At 40.9% G+C, this 20,065-nt stretch overlaps 1 protein-coding gene across 3 annotated transcripts in view; it reads right to left on the bottom strand.

Annotated features, from left to right (window-relative positions):
• The window catches only part of MYH11 (myosin heavy chain 11), a 54,266-nt gene that overhangs the window by 3,670 nt on the left and 30,531 nt on the right, over positions 1 to 20,065 (bottom strand). For all 3 annotated transcript variants that reach the window (XM_064725652.1, XM_064725651.1, XM_064725654.1), the window contains 32 exons: positions 19,324 to 19,467; positions 17,825 to 17,920; positions 17,344 to 17,462; positions 17,020 to 17,172; positions 16,685 to 16,858; positions 16,340 to 16,513; positions 15,798 to 15,912; positions 14,986 to 15,182; positions 14,682 to 14,803; positions 14,499 to 14,568; positions 14,196 to 14,356; positions 13,281 to 13,389; positions 12,285 to 12,416; positions 11,807 to 12,013; positions 11,285 to 11,422; positions 10,463 to 10,586; positions 9,889 to 10,060; positions 9,084 to 9,296; positions 8,820 to 8,964; positions 8,517 to 8,723; positions 7,605 to 7,709; positions 7,350 to 7,502; positions 6,673 to 6,921; positions 6,220 to 6,432; positions 5,342 to 5,554; positions 4,505 to 4,666; positions 3,673 to 3,801; positions 3,047 to 3,135; positions 2,696 to 2,819; positions 2,336 to 2,544; positions 1,661 to 1,769; positions 919 to 1,091 (listed from right to left, as the gene is read on the bottom strand). In XM_064725652.1, coding sequence (XP_064581722.1) covers positions 919 to 1,091; positions 1,661 to 1,769; positions 2,336 to 2,544; positions 2,696 to 2,819; positions 3,047 to 3,135; positions 3,673 to 3,801; positions 4,505 to 4,666; positions 5,342 to 5,554; positions 6,220 to 6,432; positions 6,673 to 6,921; positions 7,350 to 7,502; positions 7,605 to 7,709; positions 8,517 to 8,723; positions 8,820 to 8,964; positions 9,084 to 9,296; positions 9,889 to 10,060; positions 10,463 to 10,586; positions 11,285 to 11,422; positions 11,807 to 12,013; positions 12,285 to 12,416; positions 13,281 to 13,389; positions 14,196 to 14,356; positions 14,499 to 14,568; positions 14,682 to 14,803; positions 14,986 to 15,182; positions 15,798 to 15,912; positions 16,340 to 16,513; positions 16,685 to 16,858; positions 17,020 to 17,172; positions 17,344 to 17,462; positions 17,825 to 17,920; positions 19,324 to 19,467 — 4,900 coding nt within the window. The remainder of the gene's footprint in view (positions 1 to 918; positions 1,092 to 1,660; positions 1,770 to 2,335; positions 2,545 to 2,695; positions 2,820 to 3,046; positions 3,136 to 3,672; positions 3,802 to 4,504; positions 4,667 to 5,341; positions 5,555 to 6,219; positions 6,433 to 6,672; positions 6,922 to 7,349; positions 7,503 to 7,604; positions 7,710 to 8,516; positions 8,724 to 8,819; positions 8,965 to 9,083; positions 9,297 to 9,888; positions 10,061 to 10,462; positions 10,587 to 11,284; positions 11,423 to 11,806; positions 12,014 to 12,284; positions 12,417 to 13,280; positions 13,390 to 14,195; positions 14,357 to 14,498; positions 14,569 to 14,681; positions 14,804 to 14,985; positions 15,183 to 15,797; positions 15,913 to 16,339; positions 16,514 to 16,684; positions 16,859 to 17,019; positions 17,173 to 17,343; positions 17,463 to 17,824; positions 17,921 to 19,323; positions 19,468 to 20,065) is intronic.

Genomic DNA, 20,065 nt, shown 5'->3' on the forward strand with positions numbered 1-20,065 from the left:
CAGGAGCATGTAACTACCCAAGGTGGTGCTAGTGGAAAAGGCTGCTACATCCATAACCCTTCACTTGGAAGGGAATCCACATCCAGGAACACTGAAGCACGTTACTGGTAAGTAGTCTGGCAAACTACTTTGAGAACACAGGTAAACAGGTTCTTGTTTTTCATGTGATGTACTGTTGGTCTTAGGTAGAAGGCAAAATTTTATCGTGTAGTGATGCAGATAGAGCAATTTCTTTATAACTCAAGTCAGCCTCTATTTCAGTGAGCTCATGTTTTCAAACCCAGTGAGTGCAGAACTCAGGGATGTAGCTGACTGATCACAGCTTTATCTTTTTGCCATGCAGTTTTAACAAGAAAATGCAAAGGGATGTTTTAATCTTTTCCTTGGTCTGATGACACTGAACCCCATAGTGGTGAAGTCCAAAGAGACTTTGGAATAAGAATAATTTAATCTGCTTTGCTTTTTACTGCCTGTGATGTCCAAGACTGTTCACAGTCATTATGTGTGAGTTGTGCATGTGTGAAAGTGTGAAAAGCACAAGCATTTCTACACTTTTGTGACTGCTTCTGTACAAATAGATACAGCCGTTATATAAGGGGTGTTTTCAAAAGCAACCAAGCCTAATTCTTTTCCAATTGAAGCCAAAAGGATTTTGATTAGAGCAGAGTAAGGCCTGGCCATGTTATCACAGTTCATCTCAGCTGAAATCCTGATGCTGCTGCAGTCTATGGAATGCACTTCACTCCTGACTTGGGCCTTTTGTTCTGAGTGCCAAGCTAGCACGAGGAGTGAGTAACTTCGCAGCATTAGCAGTGCCTGTTCCTCACCTGACGGATTTTTTCCCACTTTTGTAGTTCAGCTCTAAATGTCAAGGCTCTCAGTGAGTGGGAAGGGCTATCCCAAACAAGGGTACTCTACCTGAGCTTGCTCTTTAGTGCTGCAACCTCCCTGCCCAGGGCTTCATTGCTCTCATTGGCTTCGTCCAGCTCCCTCTGCAGCTTCCTGCGGTTGGCGTTGATGCGCTGGGACTCCTCCTCAGCCTCCTCCAGCTGCCTTTTCAGCTGCTTGAGCCGTACGTTGCCCTTCTCGGCCTAAAGGGAGATTTCAGAGTAATGCTTTAATTTGTAATACTTTATATTCCTTGTTTTAATTTCATGCTTCCATTGGGAGTTGTACTGAAGCATGACCCAAATCAAAGATAGAAGCTTAGAGCCTGAAAATAACTTGGCTTTGTGGGAGTTCATTTTGCTGATAGCTACTGTATTCAGACACAACCTCATTGTTTCTTTCTCTGCATAGTCCTGCCTCTGATTTTCTGGCTTGCAGATGGATTTGCATTAGAGAAAGCTAAAATTTTAATGTAAAATATGTTCAGCCTCTCTATTTGTGTTGCACCAAGGGTGTTGTGCACAGTCCTGTTTGCTGTGCAGTTAGACCGTTGTATCTGGCTGATTACCAGGACTTGTGCTTTGGCACTTGATGGAGCATGGAAGAATTATATTGTCCCATCTTTTAGTAAAGGACTGTATGGCTCTCCCAGCATAGAATGCAAGCACACAGTCTGCTTTCCAGAAGGGCATTTGCTTGAGGCATAACATGGAATCTTCCTTTCTTAGGGCAAAACCTAAAACCTCCTGTGCCCTTGTGACATGGTCTGTACCTGATCTTTGTACTGCTCTGCTTGCTTCCTCTCGTCCTCCACCTGCAGCAGTGCATCCTTCAGCTTCTTGTCCTTCTGGCGCATCGTCTTGGCCACTGTCTGCTTTTCTCTGCAATGACAGGGCAGTGTTTGGTGATGTGGAAGCTCTGGACTCTCCACCTGCCTTGGGCTTGTGGTTCATGAAATCAGCACCAAGGGCCCCTGTGTTAAAGGTCCTACTGAATTTAACAGGTGAATTTGAATTCTAAGGAAAATTTTAAGGCATATTCTTCTGAGCAAAACAAAACCAAATATATGTCCCTGCTGTATGCTAGAGGTGCTCCAGGAGATGTGTTCTGAAACACAAGGTGATTTCCTGAAGGAATAATCCAACAAGTGGCACAATTTGTTATGGCAATTAACCTGGCAGAGTCATAGGGCAGTTACTCTAAAATGTAGAGGAGCAGATCCTTGCCTATGGTACCAGTAGAACTTTTCAGCAATAAAATGAATCATAATCAGAAACTGTAGCAGCTCCAGTTGGTTGCCATATGTCTCAGGAATGTTAAGTGAGAGACTTTACCAAGTTTAGTGGCACTGAGAACCTGCTGACACAAATCCTGCTTGCCTTTGTTTATTTTCTGTCTCATTAACTGGAACAATAAATGGACAGCAGTGCCCTCTGGAGACCAGTACCTGGCTTCCTGTTCCAATTGCTCTTCGAGAGAAGAAATTTTGGCCTCCAGAGCAGCAATTGTGGCTTTGAATTTGTTCTTCACAGCTCCCTCCATCTCCTGCAGCTTGCTCTTTAGCTCTTTGTTCTGCCTCTCCAGTTGCTGCCGAGCGTTTTCGTTCTTCTGTGCAGTTGAGCGCTCTGTTGCCAGCTCATTGTTCAGCTGCTCTGCCTGCAAGGAGGGAAGGGATGCTGTCACAAGTGCAGCATGCTTTCAGACAAATGACAGGTGGCAATTTGGGAAGGCAATCCTCCAGATACTGAGAACCACAAGCAGCTTTTGCTGGAATATGAACAGAACTATGTGCTGGAACGAGCTGTACCTGCTGTACTGCTTTCCTCATGCGGTCATTCATTGCCTCTATGTTGCCTTGCTCCTCTTCCAGCTCTTCCTCCAGCTGAGCAATTCTTGCCTCCAGGCGCCGTTTCTCATCCTGAAGGCTTGTCCTGGAAATGTAAATTTGAAAAGTGAGTAGTTCTGGCTCTGACCATATGTTATGATTGTATTATGAACTGCCAATAATTCAGGAAAGAACTAGATATTTCAATGGAAGTAGTCATATGTGTGCATGTTGTCTTGTCAAGGGCAGATGGCTGTTGGGAACAGAGCAAAACTTTTCTTGGCAGCATTAGTAGCACATTCAGAGCCTTGTGTGTAATTTGGTGTGTTCTACCTTCCAGAGGCAGCGCTTGCAAGTTCCTCTGCCATCTCATCTTTCTCCTGGTCTGCTTGTTTGCGAGCTCTTTCTGCAGCAGCCAGGTCCTAGAGAAATGGAAAAAGCAGCATAGTAAGGAAATGAGTAAATGTTCAAGTAGTTATAGCATGATTCAGAGGACTGTAAATTTTCTAAAGCTGGTATGAGATGGATTGTCTTGTAACAGAATAAATTCTTGTCATGTCATAAATCCTAGGGAAGTACCATGAAATACACTTTATCCAGCCTGTCAGCGGGTTTCTGTTTTATTTGTTTTAGTCACAAGATGGCCATTTAATACAGGTAGGAATAATAGCACTAAGCCCTCAAGAATTTATTGCTATTGAAAACAATTTGTGTTGGATCATACAGTTCATTTCCCTTTAAGGCTGGGGATCTGTACCTTCTTCCAAGGTGATTTTTTTCAGCTCAATCTGACTGTGCTCAGATGTAAATCCAGCAGCTTTAGTGGAGTGTGTGGAGCACATGGAACTTGTTACAAGTTCGGTCCCTAAGAGCTGTTAGATTGCTTCACTGCCAGTTCTGTTTTGCTACTGAAGGCCATGTGTAATCTCCTTCATTCTGCTGTAGGTTTCCCACTTTACCTCCTGAAGCTGCAGGAGTTCTGCTTCCAGACTCTTTGCTTTCTTCTCATTTTCTCTGGCTGTAGAAAATATTTCTTCTCTGGCAGCCCGTGCATCATCCAGCTCTCGCTGGTAGTCCTTCATCTGAGCCTTGTTGAAAAGAATAACAAATTTGTTACAATTTCAGTTGAAAGAAATGTGGATGGAACAGAACACATACACAGTTACATTGTCATAATGCTGCTGAAGTTTTTTTTTTTTTTGCAGAGATCTGTTAGCACATATTGGAAAGATCTGAAATGCTATTCCAAGGTGGGCAATGCTTCCACTTGAACACTGCATCTTTTGTAATGCCTATGGTCCTCTGAATATTTGAGTACATGTAGAGTCTTAATGTTTCTGATTAAGAAAATTTTTGTTGTTTAGTTGTCAGCATGTGACAGAACAGTTGATATGGAGGTTTAAAATATAAACAGGAACATGATAATTCAGAGACAACCTGATTTCCGAACAGTCTTTTATGCTCAAGAGTCAAGTGTTAGAACCCAGATTGAAGCCTTGTAATAGATTTTATCTTACAGTCCTTTCTTTTCACGTGAGTCTTTGTTTTCCTCCATATGGGTAAGTCAGAAGCATGAAATTCAAGATTTTAATCATTTGCCCTGAGAATTTTTCCACTGTCATTCAAACTGAGCATTCAAATACTGATATTTGAATGTGGCAGTCTAGTTAAAATTCCCCTTCTGACCAATCATCTGTAATGGGCATCAAGCTCACAGATGTCACCTAACTTCTGTATTGTGACTGTATAAGACACAGCAGTGGGAAAAACTGTCTTTTTGGTGTTACTTACCTGTAATTTGCGAAGCTGTTTGATGGCTTCTTCCCGACCTTTGTTGGCAGAGTCAGCCTGGCTCTCCAGGTCTTTAACATCCATCTCCAGCTTCTTCTTGGCAGCAGCTGCCAGGGCACGTTGCTTCCGCTCATCTTCCAGTTCAGTTTCATATTCATGGAGCTGATCATTAAGGAAAACAAGTTCAGTTTAGCAAAGTCCTTGGGGACTCTTAAACACTCTGAATAGTGGGTACAGACCCCATATCTCTGTTAACTGTGACTTCCCTGGCAGTTTAAACAGATTCCCATTTTGTCCCAAAATTAAAAGCTTTTGAAAGGACTCAGCATTTTGGGTCCTGTATTCATGGAAATGTGTGTATTATAAGATGATGACTACAGCAGTTGTCCTTGCTGTCACAACACTTCTGTACGAATAAGTTTTATCCAATAAGTTTTATCCAAATAAGTTTTATCTCCAATGCTTTTGTATGCATCCAGTGTACCTTGGGAAGGCAGATCTATTAGAAGTTGTCTTTTTTTACTTGCACTGAGAATACAGAGAATGTGGTTCTGACTGCCAGAAATAGCAATTCATATGTTTTATACTATATTGATTGTAGAGTTAAATAGCTACATTTGTTGGTAACTGTGCATCTACTACTGAAACAGAGAACCCTCCCTGCCTTCTTTAGTACAATAACCCTTTTTTTCTTCTTCTTTTTTGTTTTAATCACCAAGTTCAAGGCAATGTAATGATTTTTTCATTATAGTTAGTGAGGTACTTTAATAATGGCACTAGGTTGGGGCCTTTCAACTGGCTTGGTTATATATTTAAGACAGTAGTTGGGAATGGTACCTGTCTGAGGAGTTGTCTTTTCTTCTCCTCATTCTGTTCATCTCTGGCTTGTAAATCTCTTTCAAACTGGCCTTTCAGAGCCTGCATGTTAACTTCCAACCTGAGTTTGGCATCTTCTGCAGCCTGTAGCTCATCCTCCAGCTCTTCTAATTGTGTCTTCATCTCTTCTACTTGCTGTTCCAGGGTCCGTTTAGATTTCTCCAATTCATGGACCTTTAAGGCAATGAGAATTTAATAGATTTGTTATGACAAATGAGAATAATTCTAGTTATACACAGTATACCTGCAGTGTAGGCCACATTTGAAACTATCAGTTGTAGACAATGAACCATCTAATTTACACTGAAAATGCTAAATTAGTTTTATTTTGTACTTGCAAAACCATCTTAAAACAATGAGATTCTCTTTATCCCAATCTTTCGGTTTTCATCTAGTCAAATATCACAATTTAATTCATTTAATATTAGAAATAATACAATCATATATCTGTAATAAAAGAAGTGATTGGCAATGCAGAAGTGGAAATTTGCTGCAGTTATGTACGTAAATATAAGCCAGGTGGCAAAGTCAAATATAACTAATAAAATAAGATTTGCAGAGTTTACCATTTCAAAGAAGTGTAATAAACTAATACATATCAGTTAGAATCTTCATGCTTGAAGTTATGTTAAAAATAAACATAGCCTACAGTTACTTTGCCAAGTCCCTTGAAAGTTTGGACACAAATGGAAAAACCTTTGAATTTTTTATGAAATATCTGATCTTGCTGAATGGATTTGTGTGCTGCAGAGAATTTCCCACACTGGAAACAATTATATATTCTTTTAGCTGCTATTTTAAGTTATTGTTGTGGAGATTGTTCTAAGGCCAAAACTTACATTCTTGCCAACGTCATCTTTGGAGCTAACGAGATCTTCCATTTCAGCTTTCAACATTTTGTTTGTTCTCTCCAGTTCTTCTTTGGCTTCCAAAGCCTCTTCAAGTGCTCGAGCCAAGGACAGAGCCTTTGTTTCCTTTTCTCTAGCTTCAGCTTCTGCTCTGTCCCTTTCATCTGCATATTTGGAGGAGATGTTCTTCTCTTCAGCTAGCATCTGTGAAAAGGTAGTGTGAATTCAGGAGGTCATTAATAACAGGCTTTTCTATTGCAGCTGTTTTGTCAGTTGTTAATGACAGAGAAAAGTCTCTGCTTTTGATAAAGGCACATAAATACAAAATTAAACATTTCTTGTATAATTAAATTTTAGTTAATTCTTTTGTCCCTGTGTCCCAGTGGACACTCTGTGAGTTCCAGACAGGTGATAACAGAGCAAGGGAAAATCTGAAGTCCATACCTGGTCAAACTTCTTCTGTTTCTTCTCCAGGTTAGAGACCAACTGACGCTGGTTGTCCAAGTCCACCACCAGGTCATCCAGCTCCTGCTGGAGTCTGTTCTTGGTTTTTTCCAGTTTGTCGTAAGAAGCAGCCTTTTCCTCAAACTGTTGTGTGAGACTTTCAATTTCTTTCTGAAGTTTCTTTTTGCCTTCTTCCATGAACTCTACTGTGGTGGTAAATTCCTGTATCTTCTTCTTAGAGTCAGAGAGCTGAAATTTGAATTCAGAGGACAAATCTTTGTAGCTGTGACAACAAAACTTGGCAGAGATACAAAAACTTGGCCAGGAGACGGCCAAGACCTGGAGCTTTCCTAGTCTGACCTGTGTGAAGTTGGTGACAGGTACCCATCACCAGCCTCCATAAAATGAGGCAGAGCACAGACCTAGGATGCACATAGAGGCCTTGTGTGCAAGACTATGTGTGGAGCTACCTTGCATTTGTACCTGTCCTAGGGATGACATTTTAAAGGACAGGGAGACTGCTGCCTGCATTTTGGAGCACCACTGGTGCCATCTGGGCTAACAGCACAAATTCCCTGAAGGTCCGTGTGCTGTGCCAGGATAATTCTACAGATCCTCTGCAACTGCCAACACAGCTCTCAGTGATGGAGCTAATGATTTCATTATGGCACTGATACCTGTATTGTCAGTGTTGAAATATGTCTCTCCACATTTTGTTTTGCTTCTGTTTCTTCATCCAACTGCTCCTGCAAGCTGTTCTTTTCATCCTCCAACTGGCGGAGCTTGGTGGACACATTGAGCTTCTGCCGCGTTTCTTCCTGAAGCAGCTCCTGCAGTCACCACAGCAATTGGCAAGACAGTCATTAGTTTAGGTCTTTTTATTGTGCATTTTATGAATATTGTAGGTGAGCTGATCTTGGATGCAAGTTTACCTGTGTATCTTGTAGCTGAGATCCTAAGGCTGCAACATCTTTGGTCAACTTGATATTTTTGCCTTCTGCTTCATTGAGCAAACTGGTGACATTTTCAACCTCCACCTGTGAGATGCCACAGAGAATAAACTCAGTTATTTTGCAAAGCTTCAAAATCTTCCTTAATCTTTAGTTTCCTTGGGTTTGTCTGAAATCTTATCTAATGCCATTTTTTGCCTAGTTTACCATAGTATTTATTATTCTATATCTAGTCATATTCATAAAGCAATAGTAGTATGTTCCTTTCAATGAACTGCAAAGGAGAATGGGGATTTTTGGTGGATTTCCTTCCTCTTCCCAAGTTTGACAGAAGTTGATGCATTTGATTATATTTTCTTATTTATCCACCAGCTTAAAATAATAAAGCAAAGCTTACTGCAGCTATGAACAAGATGTAACAATAAGCTTGATTAGTATATCTGGACATTGAACATCTACCAGAGAACCATTTAAAATGATCTTCAGTTATTTCTTAAACTGTAGCTAAGTGAGCATTCTCCTTTCATTGTCATCTTTTCTGAGCACATGTGTTTAATAGCTGTCTAATATATTTCCAAAAGCCACACACCTGTTAATCTTCCCCACCAGCCAGAAATGAACAAACAGAAAGAAACTGTCAGATCTGCATCATGGTCACTGAATCAGTGATGGCATTACAGACTGCAGCACGTACAGAGGGGTGGTGAGACTAAAAGCTCCCTGTTCCATGAGATGGAGTGGTTGTAGTTGATTAATTGTGTGGTAATTGAGGTAGGAGTTTAAGTTGACAAAAAATGAGCATTTGGCTCATTTTTTGCAGGGCTGTAATTCCTCTAGATAAACTGGGCTTCTCAGTCCCATGGTGTCGCAGCAAAGCATCAAACTCATTCCTACCTGTAATTTATGGACTTTTTCATTGAGTTCTGTCCGAACACGCTCTCCCTCAGTGTATTTGGACTGTAAATCCTGCAGCTGTACTTCCAGCTTCTTCTTCTTGTGCTCCACATCTTGTTTGGCCTGATTCAGGCTCCTGACTTCATTAGCCAGATCAGCATTGTCTTTCTCCAGTGACTGTTTGGCCTTATCCAAGTTTGCTTTAGCCTACAAGCATGTGAAGAAGTGAATAAATAAAGATGATTTATAAGAGTAAATTGTGTTATCTAGGAGTGGTTTTCAATGAGATGGATTTCTGTTTACCCGTTTAAATTGTTCCAGCTGGTCTGTGAGCTCTTCCACAGCCTGAGTGTGTTTTTGCCTCATCTCCTGGACCTGGGCTTCATGGGTTCGGGTCTCCTCCTCCAGGGCTCTCTTCAGCACTGTGACCTCCTGCTCACGCTTTGCTCTGGAAGGTGACACACATCAGTGGAGCAGCAGCAGCAAAGAGCGTTCCAGCCCTACTGCAATGCCCGTGAACTGAGCTTGGGGACGTTCCTTTTTGTCCCTTGTGCTACACATCCATACCTGAGCTCCTGCTGGGCGGCTGTGGTATCCAAAGTGTCCTCAAGCTCTGTCTTAAGAGCCTCCAGCTCTTCACCGAGGTCTCTCTTTTGCTTTTCTGCTTTGTTTCTTGCAGCTTTTTCAGACTCCAAGTCTTCCTGGAGATCAGAAATTACAGATTCCAATTCACGGATCTTCTTCAGGGCGTTGTTCTTGTGAGTAGTTTCATCTTCAAGCCTTTTTGAAAAAAGAACATTTCATTTTAGAAATGTAAAAAAGTAATAACAAACTATTTCACTTTGAGGAAGTCAGTATACACTGAAGATTTATAAGTTCTGTGCAAGAAAGTGCCAAAGAAAGGGAGACTGATGCAAAAAAGATCAGACAGCTGTACTTTAGCCGGATGCAGTGTCTGGAGATGCTGATCAGTTGATTCAGCAAGTTTTGGTGGAGTGTTTTCCCTCTTAAATTTATTTTAAAAATCCACAGAGATTCTGGAGTGGTTCAAGATCAGGCTCTTAATTAATTTTTGCCTATTGCCTATGAATTAAATTGTTACATTTCATCATACTTGACAGCACTGCCCTTGCCTGTGGGAAGAGCAGTTTTCATTGATACCTGGAGGTAATTCAATAAAATAGATTATTTGTCTATGGAACAAGCAATAGCATAATTACTTTTCACAAAAGGACATTTGGAAAATGGGGAGGCACATGGAGGGGATGAACTGAGAGATGAGATTCATGGCTGGAGCTTCTCACTGTCTGGGGAGGGGCAAGATAAGTTCCAGCCTGGGCTTTCCACCGTGTGCAGACCCAGGAGTGAGTACCTGGCCAGAGCAGCCTGCAGCTCTTCCTCCTTCTTGGCCAGTTGTGCCTTCAGGTCAGCAATTTGTGCCTGGAGCTCTGCAATCTGCTCATGCAGATCATTTGCCTCCCCTTCCAGCTTCCTCTTAGCTTTGTCCAGTTCTTGTCTGCTCTTCTCTTCCTTCTTCAGCCGCACTGGAAAAGGAGGGATTTTGGTCACCAGACTGTGGTAGTGCCAGGAGTCCTTAATCTAAACTCAAACAAGTGGTTCTGGTCTCCAGTGTGGCCATGCATTTAACTAAAGGTCACTGTGTTTTTGGAGCGACGTGTAATGCCTTATTTCTAGCCATCCTGAAGAATAATTTCTTTATCTTTCTCCAACATAAGCATTTTTTCCCCTCATTTTTCTCTCTACTCTTTTATATATAAGGAATAAAAGATTTCTGTTGTTTGGCAGCGTGAAGATTTGGTGATTATCACCAAACTGGGTTCAGCATAAAAAATTTGGAAATACCAAAGATTGTTGAGGTTTTTTTGTTCTGTGCCAAGGAAAAAGAAGAAATTCTACAAACCCTAATAGACTATTGTTCATATTACCTTCAAGTTCAGAAATCATGGATTCATGTTTGTTCTTGAGCTTTGTAAGATTTTTGGCTTTTTCTTCTTCTTCTGCAAGATTTGTTGTTAGATCACTTATTCTTTCCTCAAGTTGTTTTCTTTCCTTAAGAAAAATAAAATATTTCTGTTAGCAAACGTGTCTGTCATTGGTGATTATAAATCAACTCTTTGCCAACCAAAAATGTCCAAGAGATTGTCCTTTTATGCTGTACTTCTTGAGACTGAAGTGATACATTTCAATTTTTCAGTTACAGATGAGCTATGGAGGGGTGTCTATGACTTTTATGTTCTCTAAGCTTCTGTTCTTAAAATCTTGGGCTCTCTCTGATGCCTGCTAAGTACAGGGCCCAGCCTACAGGAGCAATCCCTTTTAAAAAGTACTGGAAGACATTCTTATTTTCCAGTTTTAATAATGAAGTTTTATTGAAATTAGTTGAAAACCAAGAGAATTATTTAGTCTGCTCTTGGATAGAAGATATGTCTTCCACTGATTGTGCATGACTGCTGTAAATATTTTGCTCAAAAATATTGTTGCTACAACAGAGTAGTTTTACACAATTTTGGATTGTTTAAATGGGCACAGAGAAATAATCAGAAATGCATTTGATACAGGCAGGACTGATGGTCTAGTGTAACTATTTCTCTCAACTATAAAGTTGAGAGAAAACCTTCTTTTCCACTAGAAAACCTTATTTTCCATGAGATTAGATAGTCAAGAGTGTTCCTAGCGTTCCAGTGGAAAAGAAGGTTTTCTCTCAACTTCCACTATTTTCAGAGTAAGAAAGTGGACCTAGAACTCACCTTGCTTAGCTTGTTATTCTGATCTTCCATTACCAGAATATCATCTTCCATTTTCTTTATCTTGCTATCTGCTGCTACTTTTTCAAGTTGCAGTTTCTGCCTTGCTTCTTCTTCTTGTTCCAGCTGTTCCTCAAGGTCCTTTAGGGGGGGAAAAGAAACCCACAAAACATGAATTCTAGAAATCAAATACTACTTCTACAGTTCTTAAAAAATGCTTAATGCTTATTACTGCATGTTGTAAACTTTGTTGTTTTTATAAAGAACTAGACAATCTGTAATACTTGACAACATAGAAGGAAAGATTTGTTAATGTTTTAGAGAAAATGTTAGGGTTGAGATGAGGAAGAAGAGCGCTCTGGAGGAAAGAGCATCAATTGATTGTCCTTCCTTCAGTAGCACAGACATACATCCTGCAGAGGGTTGTGCAGCAAGCACTGTCCTAGGATCTGAGGTTTTTCTGTCTCTGTTGTGTCCCAGTGAGATCCAAGCTACTGTTTGTATTTGTCACTTATCTCTCCTTACCAGCATTTGTTGTTGCATCTTTTTCTTCTCTGCCTGCAGCTGCTGGCTGCGTTCCTCCTCCTCCTCGATCCTGGCTTCCATCTCATGCAGGACCTCTTCCAGCTCTTGTTTCTTAGCAGCTAAACGGACTCTCATCTCCTCAGCCTCAGCATACAGCTCAGTTTCTGCCTGAAGCTTCTCTGCCAGGAGGTTCTTCTCTTCAACAAGCTGCATAAATAAAATGGAGAGGAAGTTAAGCTTGGAGTGCAAGTTGGTTGTTTTCCTGGACATTGCTGGGGTGCAGGCAGGCAGCTCCACCACACATTCTTGTGTGGATGTTGGGCCTTTACTGAAGGGACTGGGAGCTTGTCTGCACTGACCTTTTGCTCTGGACCATTGCTATGAAGACAATCACAAGTGCAAAGGAGAGAGATACCTTTATTATAACAGCTTCTAGACATGGTCAAAGAACAGCTAGTGGCTCAGAGCTGTAAATCACCTGTGAGTGTTTCTGTTCCAGCTCCTTCAATTCACTCTCTGCTTTTTGTTGTTTTTCCTTAGTTTTTTGTAACTCTTCATCCTTGGCCTGCATTTCTTCCTCTTGGCGGGTGACTTGCAGCAGTGGTTTCACCTGGAAATGGAAAGGTTTTTTAGAATGTTTCCTGTCAGCATTTGTGTTGCTGAGCATGGACTCAAGGACTGACTGGCACTAATGGCAGTGCTGCTATTGCTCAAGACTGGGCAGATATTGTCCAGCCAAGCTTGATGGGAACATCTTTAAAGCCCCAAGCCTCTTGGCTGTCTCTGTGTTAATTCCTGGGGCCTTGTGAGCACCTCTGCCTCTGATAGAGTCACTTCTGAAATGTGTCCAGGCTTATTTTCATCCCTTGACAATGTACAAAAGTTACATCTGCATGGGAAGGCAATGTGCACACACAGCTGTGTGTTACTGCCTGTTTCTGGTTGCAGAGGAGACTGTTATCAATCCAAGTAGAAAAAGTTTTCTGAATCCAAACTGAAGGCCATTCTTGAGACACCCAAGCCTCTTTAATAGGAAAATAGACTTAATTTGCATGGGTTCCCAGCAGGAGGATGTTTAGTGTCCCAGTTAGGAATTCCAAGCTACTTGGTTCCCCATAGATACATCACTGGATGTTTGGAAAATTCCATTTTACTTGGTGTTCTCATTATCCACCCCCATGAAATTATTTCATGTTGTGGCAATTAAAAAAGTCTCCAAGCATGCAAATGAATTTCTGCCTTTTTATGAATTTCTGCCTAACTAGGTTGTTTTCTTCTCAAGTTAGAACCAGCTTTAATGTTAATGGTATTATAGAACTATCCAGGGTGTCTCTAACCCCAGATTTTGTGAAACTAATGAGGCTTTTGACACCAGCTGCAATGGGCTTTGGAACAAGGAGTGTTCCTGACAAGGTGTATCTTGGTATCATGAGCATTTCTTTTGGAAAACTGAGGAGAAATAGCAGTTACTCACTTTAGTAAACAGTCTCCACCACTGCCAGTTCCTCAGCTTCAGGTAGGCAGCACAATTTCTTTGGATAACCTTCATTGCAGTCAACTGTTGCTGTCTCTTGGCAAAGGCTCTGTGATTAAAAACACAAAGCAAATTGGTTCAGTCTGAGAATAGAAGGTGCTTGCAAGGTACAAAGCAAACTCTGGCATGAGACTCTGCTGATGAGCCACATGGTTTGGGGAGTCTGGCACAAATTCTTCTGTTGCTTTAACAGTGCCTGTGCTTTCCTGAGGAAGGGTGATAACTCTGGTTAGCTGTCTGATATTTTATTTTAGTTTTTTGGCTGTTTGCATTCCATGGGGAGGCACAGATGTATAGATCTAGTAGTTCTGGGTGTGAACACCTTTCCAGAGTACACAGGCACTCGGATCTTGCACTGATTATCATTCTTGAGACATATTTCTTTGTCTGGCAATTTGAAAGCCTTGATAGTATGCAGATAAAAAAGGCATTATTGTTGATAGTTTTGTGGTGTACATTAACTCAGATCATGCTAGATGATCAATGCACCACACTAAAGCCATGGAAGAAATTATTTTATGTTTTATATATGCCAAGGGTGCTGCTACTTGTAGTGGATATGACTTCAGTAACAGCTTGGAATGCTCCTTTCTTGCTGGTAGATGTTTAAATGAGGGGTCATTGTCTCAGCTTATTGCACAGAAGGGTGTGAGCAGCCTCACAGTGTAACTGCTTCCCTGTCATTACACTGATCAGCCTTTTCCGAGCTAGAGGTGAAACCTTCATTGGCCACAAGTTCTAATGCAATATAATATTGAAATGTCTCAGTAGCTTCAGTTTGTTCTATGGAACACTAAAAGCCCCTGCAGATTCTCTGCTGCAGAAAACATTCTGTCTGTCAGCACATTTTCTTACTTTCTTGCTAGGTAGCCTCGGGACATAGCCTGGAAGGCGATAATGACATCTGTGATCTTCAGGTCTCTCTCTTCTTCCAGGTGAGCCAGAACACCAGTTCTGAAGAAGATTTTACTCTGTCCAATTCTGTACAAGTTGGGATCAAGCTCTAGTGCTTTTATCTGGAGGAAAACAGGGATATTTTTAAACTCCAGTTCTGAGGTTTAGGGTACTAAAAATCACTTCTCGTTTCTGTTCAGTCTCAACACTTTTATATAAAAAGCATAGGCCTGATTATAATAGGATCAAAAAGGTTTTCCTCACCATGAGTATGCAAGCCTGCTTCCCATCCATGAATCCTTTAGGAATGGCATTTGCAGCGAGAATTTCATATCTGCCAAAAGATGCCTATGTTAGGGAGACTGAAACACACTGGGTGGTTTGGTACAGACAGACAGACAGGAGCACAGCCCTGCTAAGGGCAAAGCTGGGGCTGAGGGCTCGTACCGCTGGCGGAACTCCTGGAAGACGATCCTGTTGGGGAATCCCTGGCGGCAGATGCGGATCCCTTCCAGGACACCATTGCAGCGCAGCTGCTCCAGCACTAAATGGGCATCCAGCTTGCCAGACTGAAAAGGGAACAGAAGGTATTTTTAACACAGATTTACAAAAATGTTACCATCCACGTGTCTGTGTTTGAAGACATTGTTCAGCTGTGCCACGTGCAGCGAGCGGCTCGGCAGGAGTAACGTGGCAGGAGTCTGAAAACCGAGCATCTGAAACTTACCTTTTTTCATGATTTGGAACTTACCCTTTTTTCGTGATTTGGAATGATGCAGCGGACAAAGTTGGGGTTGGTGTTCCTTAGGGTGGTCATCAGTTTGGTCAGCTGCTCCTTGTAGAGCTGTCCAACAGTACGGAACATGCCTTTCTTGGTTTTTGAGGCACTGGGGAGTGAGCTTTCACTACTCATCTTGGCCATTTGGTCCAGCCCAACAATACGGTCCACTGAAATAGAAAAAGAAGAATGGAACAGTTTAAATAAATTCTCCTTGCCTCACATCACACTCGTCACTGCCATGGTTACACTGCAGCTTGCCAAAGAGGACAGGTATGTTTTTTATGCAATAGAAGCATTCTGACAAATGTACTTCTGGGTCCTTCTGGGTAAATAGTCTACTTCTGTCAAAGATGAAAATGTGGATTTTGTTAAGTAGTGACAGAATGGAGCAACTGAATACCTAGAATATATTTTATTATGTCCATGAATTAAATAGAACTCCACAGATCTTATATGAAATCCTTCATAAAACCTAACAATAACCTCTACTAAGTGAGGTCTACAATTTTACATGTTCAGCAACATTTTAACAGTGTAATGAATAATTTTTATTTTGTTGCTGAATAATATTAAGGAAATTTTTTGATAGTGCTTAAAACTTTCTAATGAATTTTTTCATTAATGATGTCTTTAGAACACATTATTCTTATTTCTTAGCTCAGTCTCTTCTATGCTTATCACGTTCACACTTGTGTGCTACCAGCAAGGGATGGCTGTCAAAAAGTTCTGGTAGAAGTTTCTCCCTTTAAACCCCATCAGTGAATTAGATTTGTGATTCATACCATCCTTCCAAAGGTCTGCTACAAATTTGTCTGAAGACTGGTTCAGCAGAGAAGTCACATTGTCGTTTAGTGGATCCATGTTCTTTGTCAGCCAGGCAGTTGCATTGTAGGTAACCTGCAGGGAACAGTGAGTGCTACATCAAGAATTTGTTCTTGATAAGAAATCTGGAGTGTCCAAGAACACAGGGCACTCTATTAACACAAAATCAGACAAATAATGTGCAAAGGTTTCTAGGGTTGAGGGCTGAGTATTTATTCCACATGTACTGATGTCTTTAAAAAGTCTGCTTGCTTGAAAATGTTGCAAATTACTTGAATTTTCAATAACCTCAGTGATGGTAATTTTTGTTTTCTTGTGAGCTTAGCACAACCATGATTTGCAAATCTTATTTCATGTGTTGTGTAATTAAAACACTTAATAAGCACATTTTATCATTAAAGCCATGTCTCATCAATGCAGGTACCAGAATGTTTCTCTTTGATCCTTTGGGTATCAAAGAACAAAAGGTCCCTAAGTCAAAACAGCTCAATCTGTCCAGTACCTTTCCTGCATAGTGCATTATACAGAATTCTGTTTTGTCCTTGAGTTGCTTGGGCTTCTGGAATTTGGGATGGTTGCCTTGTTCTGCGATTAGTTTCTCCACAAAGGACGTGTCAGTAGCCTTGGGGAACCAGCACTCTTCATCCAGCAGAGCCAGGACACCGGGAGGGTTGGTCTGCAATGGCAGTGGTGTCAGATCAGAATCATCACAAGCACAGGCACAGACAGAGCACCACCTTCCTCACCCCTGAGGTTACAGATCCTTCCAGGAAATAAAGGATCTCTTGTTGCACTGACACATAACTGATACCTCTGGAGTATCCCACCCACAGAGAGAGAATCTTACTGGTCTTTCGATCAGCTCAATGCAAGGTTGCAGGTCCAGGCCAAAGTCAATGAAATTCCATTCAATGCCCTCTCGCTGGTATTCCTCTTGCTCCAATATAAACATTGTGTGGTTGAAAAGCTGCTGAAGTTTCTCATTAGTGTAGTTGATGCACAGCTGCTCAAAGGAATTGATCTGTGAAGAAGAAAGAAGTGAATTCGTAACGCTAGAAAGAGACCTTCAAGAGTGAACTTAATGACAAAATGGTATTTGCTATTTTGTATTTTTGCATATTAAAATAATTAAAATGTAAGGATGTGTAAGAGTTTAATCAGCTTGTCTTCCACAGTACATACCTCAAAAATCTCAAATCCAGCAATGTCAAGGATCCCCAAGAAAGAAGCTCCTTGTCTTTTTGTTTTGTCGAGAGCTTTGTTCACGCGAGCCAGGATCCAACGGAACAGACGCTCAAATTTTGCCTTGGCCAGAGCTTCTATGGCAAAGTCTGCCTGGAAAAGGTCAGAGGAGATTGTAAGTGAAAGAAGAAACCCACTTAACTGGTAATTTCTGTAGAAATGAGAGAGAAAACAGATATTTCCCTTTAGACAAGATGTAAGGAGAAATAGAAATGGGAAAAGGGAGAAGAGCTTCAGGAGAGCAGAGCAGAGTGCATGTGGTACCTGCTCTTTGGTCTGAGCTTTCTGGACAACATCTCGTCCGACCTTGATCCTTGGGGTCAGAATAGATCTTGTGAAATCTGTCACATTAATTCCCATCAGGTGGCACACTTTTTGTGCAGCTAGAATAAAAAAGTGAGATTTTATTTCAGACTGAATTGCCTCTTAGCTGATCACTAATAAGAGTAGCTCAGCAAGTATGCAGAATTATTTATCTTCCTTAAAAGCTTCTCTATTGTATGTACAAGAGATGACACCATAAAATCAACATTTGTGATCCAAGCAACAAATTCACCATTCATCAATTTATGTATTCAAGATTACTAGAAAAGGTAATGATAACTGAGCTGATTTTAAGCATGGTTTATATTTTAAAGCCTGAGAGCTACACAGATAATAGCAATTAAATAAAAAATATTGATAAAGAGTGCTTATTCAGTTACTGTTTTAAATTTTAACTAAATTTTGAAGTGGAAAATCATACCAGTATCGTCTGGCATAGAAGCTTGATCAGTATTTCTCTCCTTCTTGAAGACAATATTACCCAGTTGGAGGACAGATGAAACAACTCTCAGAATAGCTGTAAGAGAAACAGATAACATAAATGAGGAACAGATTGGCCATGTTTTGAAAACTCTGTCCTCTGCAATAACATTCTAGTGCCTCTGATAGTCTGTACCTCTCTGGAAAGAGTAAGGCTTGTTTCAAAGGCCTGTGCCTTAAAACTGCAGGAGTTTGAGAAATGATTGAGCAAAAATCTCCACAATCTTTGCAGAGGAGCAAATGGGCCACTCTGGGAACACCAACACCTCAAGTAAGTTATGCTGGCTCCCCAGGCAGATCCCCACATCCCAGGAATTTGTCTCCCACTCACAGTGCCTGTAGCATCCTCCCTGCTCAGTCACTCAAGAGTCTTTAAAATAAAAAATAAATCTGAATTACCAGCAGCTTCAAAAATGTGTTTCCAGTTATTCAGGGACATGGGGATATTTAGTTGTGCAACTAAAATCAAATGTATACATATCTTTAAAAGGATTAATGTCAAAATCCAGAAAATGTATTTATTAATGTTTGACAACTAAAACATACATAAATATGATACCACCTAATCTCAGGTAGTAAAATCTACTGATATGTTCCAGATGAGGTTGTATCAATTTGAGGAGTTCCATTTGTTTATCTGTAAATTTATCTAATTTATACAGGAGAAGAATATTGTCCTAATGGACAATAAAAGAAGCCTAATGGGCTTCTTTTTTAGACACGAAATCAGAGGGGCTCAGACAGCAAAGTAATGGCTCCTGTTGCTGCAGTGGAGAACGCTGCTGTCCATGGCAGTACTGCAGGAGAGCAGAGCAGAGTGCCCCAGCACCATCGTCCAGGCTGAGCAGGGCTGGGGTTCTGCCCAGCACCCCTGGGCCACTGATGCAGCTGAGGGGTGTGCTCTGCTGCTGCAGCTGCTGCAAGGCTCAGCAATGGGAGGACGCTGCTTTTGCCACCAGGTGTCACTTGGGACATGGCAATGTGCATCTGAGAGCCCTGCACACTCCCAGCAGCACTGAGAGGTAAAAGCTGGGCAGGTGGATGTCTCTGTGGAATGTCTCCACATTTTCAGGACTCTTCAGCTGTTGTTTCATCCTCTTTGTTTTTATTTCTCTTTTTTCTGAATCATGGAGTACATATGAGCCATTTGAGCCTGTTCTGTTTCGTTCAAAAACAAATCAGATTATTTTGCAACTTTTTCTTGCTAGTTGGAAAGTTCTGAAAAATGGCTTTAAATGGTCATTACTGTTGAGCTGGCTTAGTCTCAGTAATCTCTTTTTGGATATGTAGGGGGTTCCAATGGGGAATATTCCCTTTCAGAAACACAAATTAGCTTTGCAAAGTGATTATTCTGGGCAGAATTAACCTCTGCATTTGCATCTCTATGTGGTGTCACTTGCAGATGTAAATGTTGAATACAGTGTTGACAACAATTCTCACCTGTCTGCTCCTCATCAGTAAAGCCCATAATTTTCATGGCTTCCAAGGTCTCCTGGAACATTTCATCATCTTGTTGAGAAGGAATAGGCACATAGCCACTGGATAGAAAGGTGTAATTGTTGAAGTTTTCCAGCAACAAATCATCTAAAAAGAAGAAGAAAAGCTTTATTTAAGAGCATTTACTTAATGCTCTTGGTTCATGAATTCTCCTAAGGAACAACAGAAAAAATCCCAAAATTATCACCAAAGGAAAAATCTGCTTGTATGAGGAGTTTAGGGTTTTGTCAAATATTTTCAAAATAACTATTTAACAACTGTTTTGATGGCATTAATTTTCTAGTTTCCATTAGTGACTGGAGAACATCTCTGCACTTTGGGGCAATTTTTTTTCCTATGGACTCAAATCTGAGCCATTCTTCCCAAAATGCTTTTATTGAGTGCCATATGTAACCTACTCAGAATTGTGCCTCTCCCTGTGGGGATTCATATCCTGTAATAATAAAAATGGAAAAAGGTAACAACCAAAGTGGGCCAAACTAACAGACTGTTCAACCCTATTCTATGGCCAACAACAGATTCTTAGGTAAGGAACATAAAAGCCAGGGGAAATACAGAGTAACCCATTGCTTTGTACATTCTTTAGCAAAGAGTGATTTAGGGAAATATGTAATATTTGAACCAGGTTCCAATACATCTGAAGCTGTGGCTTTCACAATGTAATAACATGCTGTGGCAAAAACAT

The sequence above is a fragment of the Zonotrichia leucophrys genome, chromosome 14, assembly GCF_028769735.1.
Source record: "Zonotrichia leucophrys gambelii isolate GWCS_2022_RI chromosome 14, RI_Zleu_2.0, whole genome shotgun sequence".
In the NCBI taxonomy this organism is placed as follows: domain Eukaryota; kingdom Metazoa; phylum Chordata; class Aves; order Passeriformes; family Passerellidae; genus Zonotrichia; species Zonotrichia leucophrys.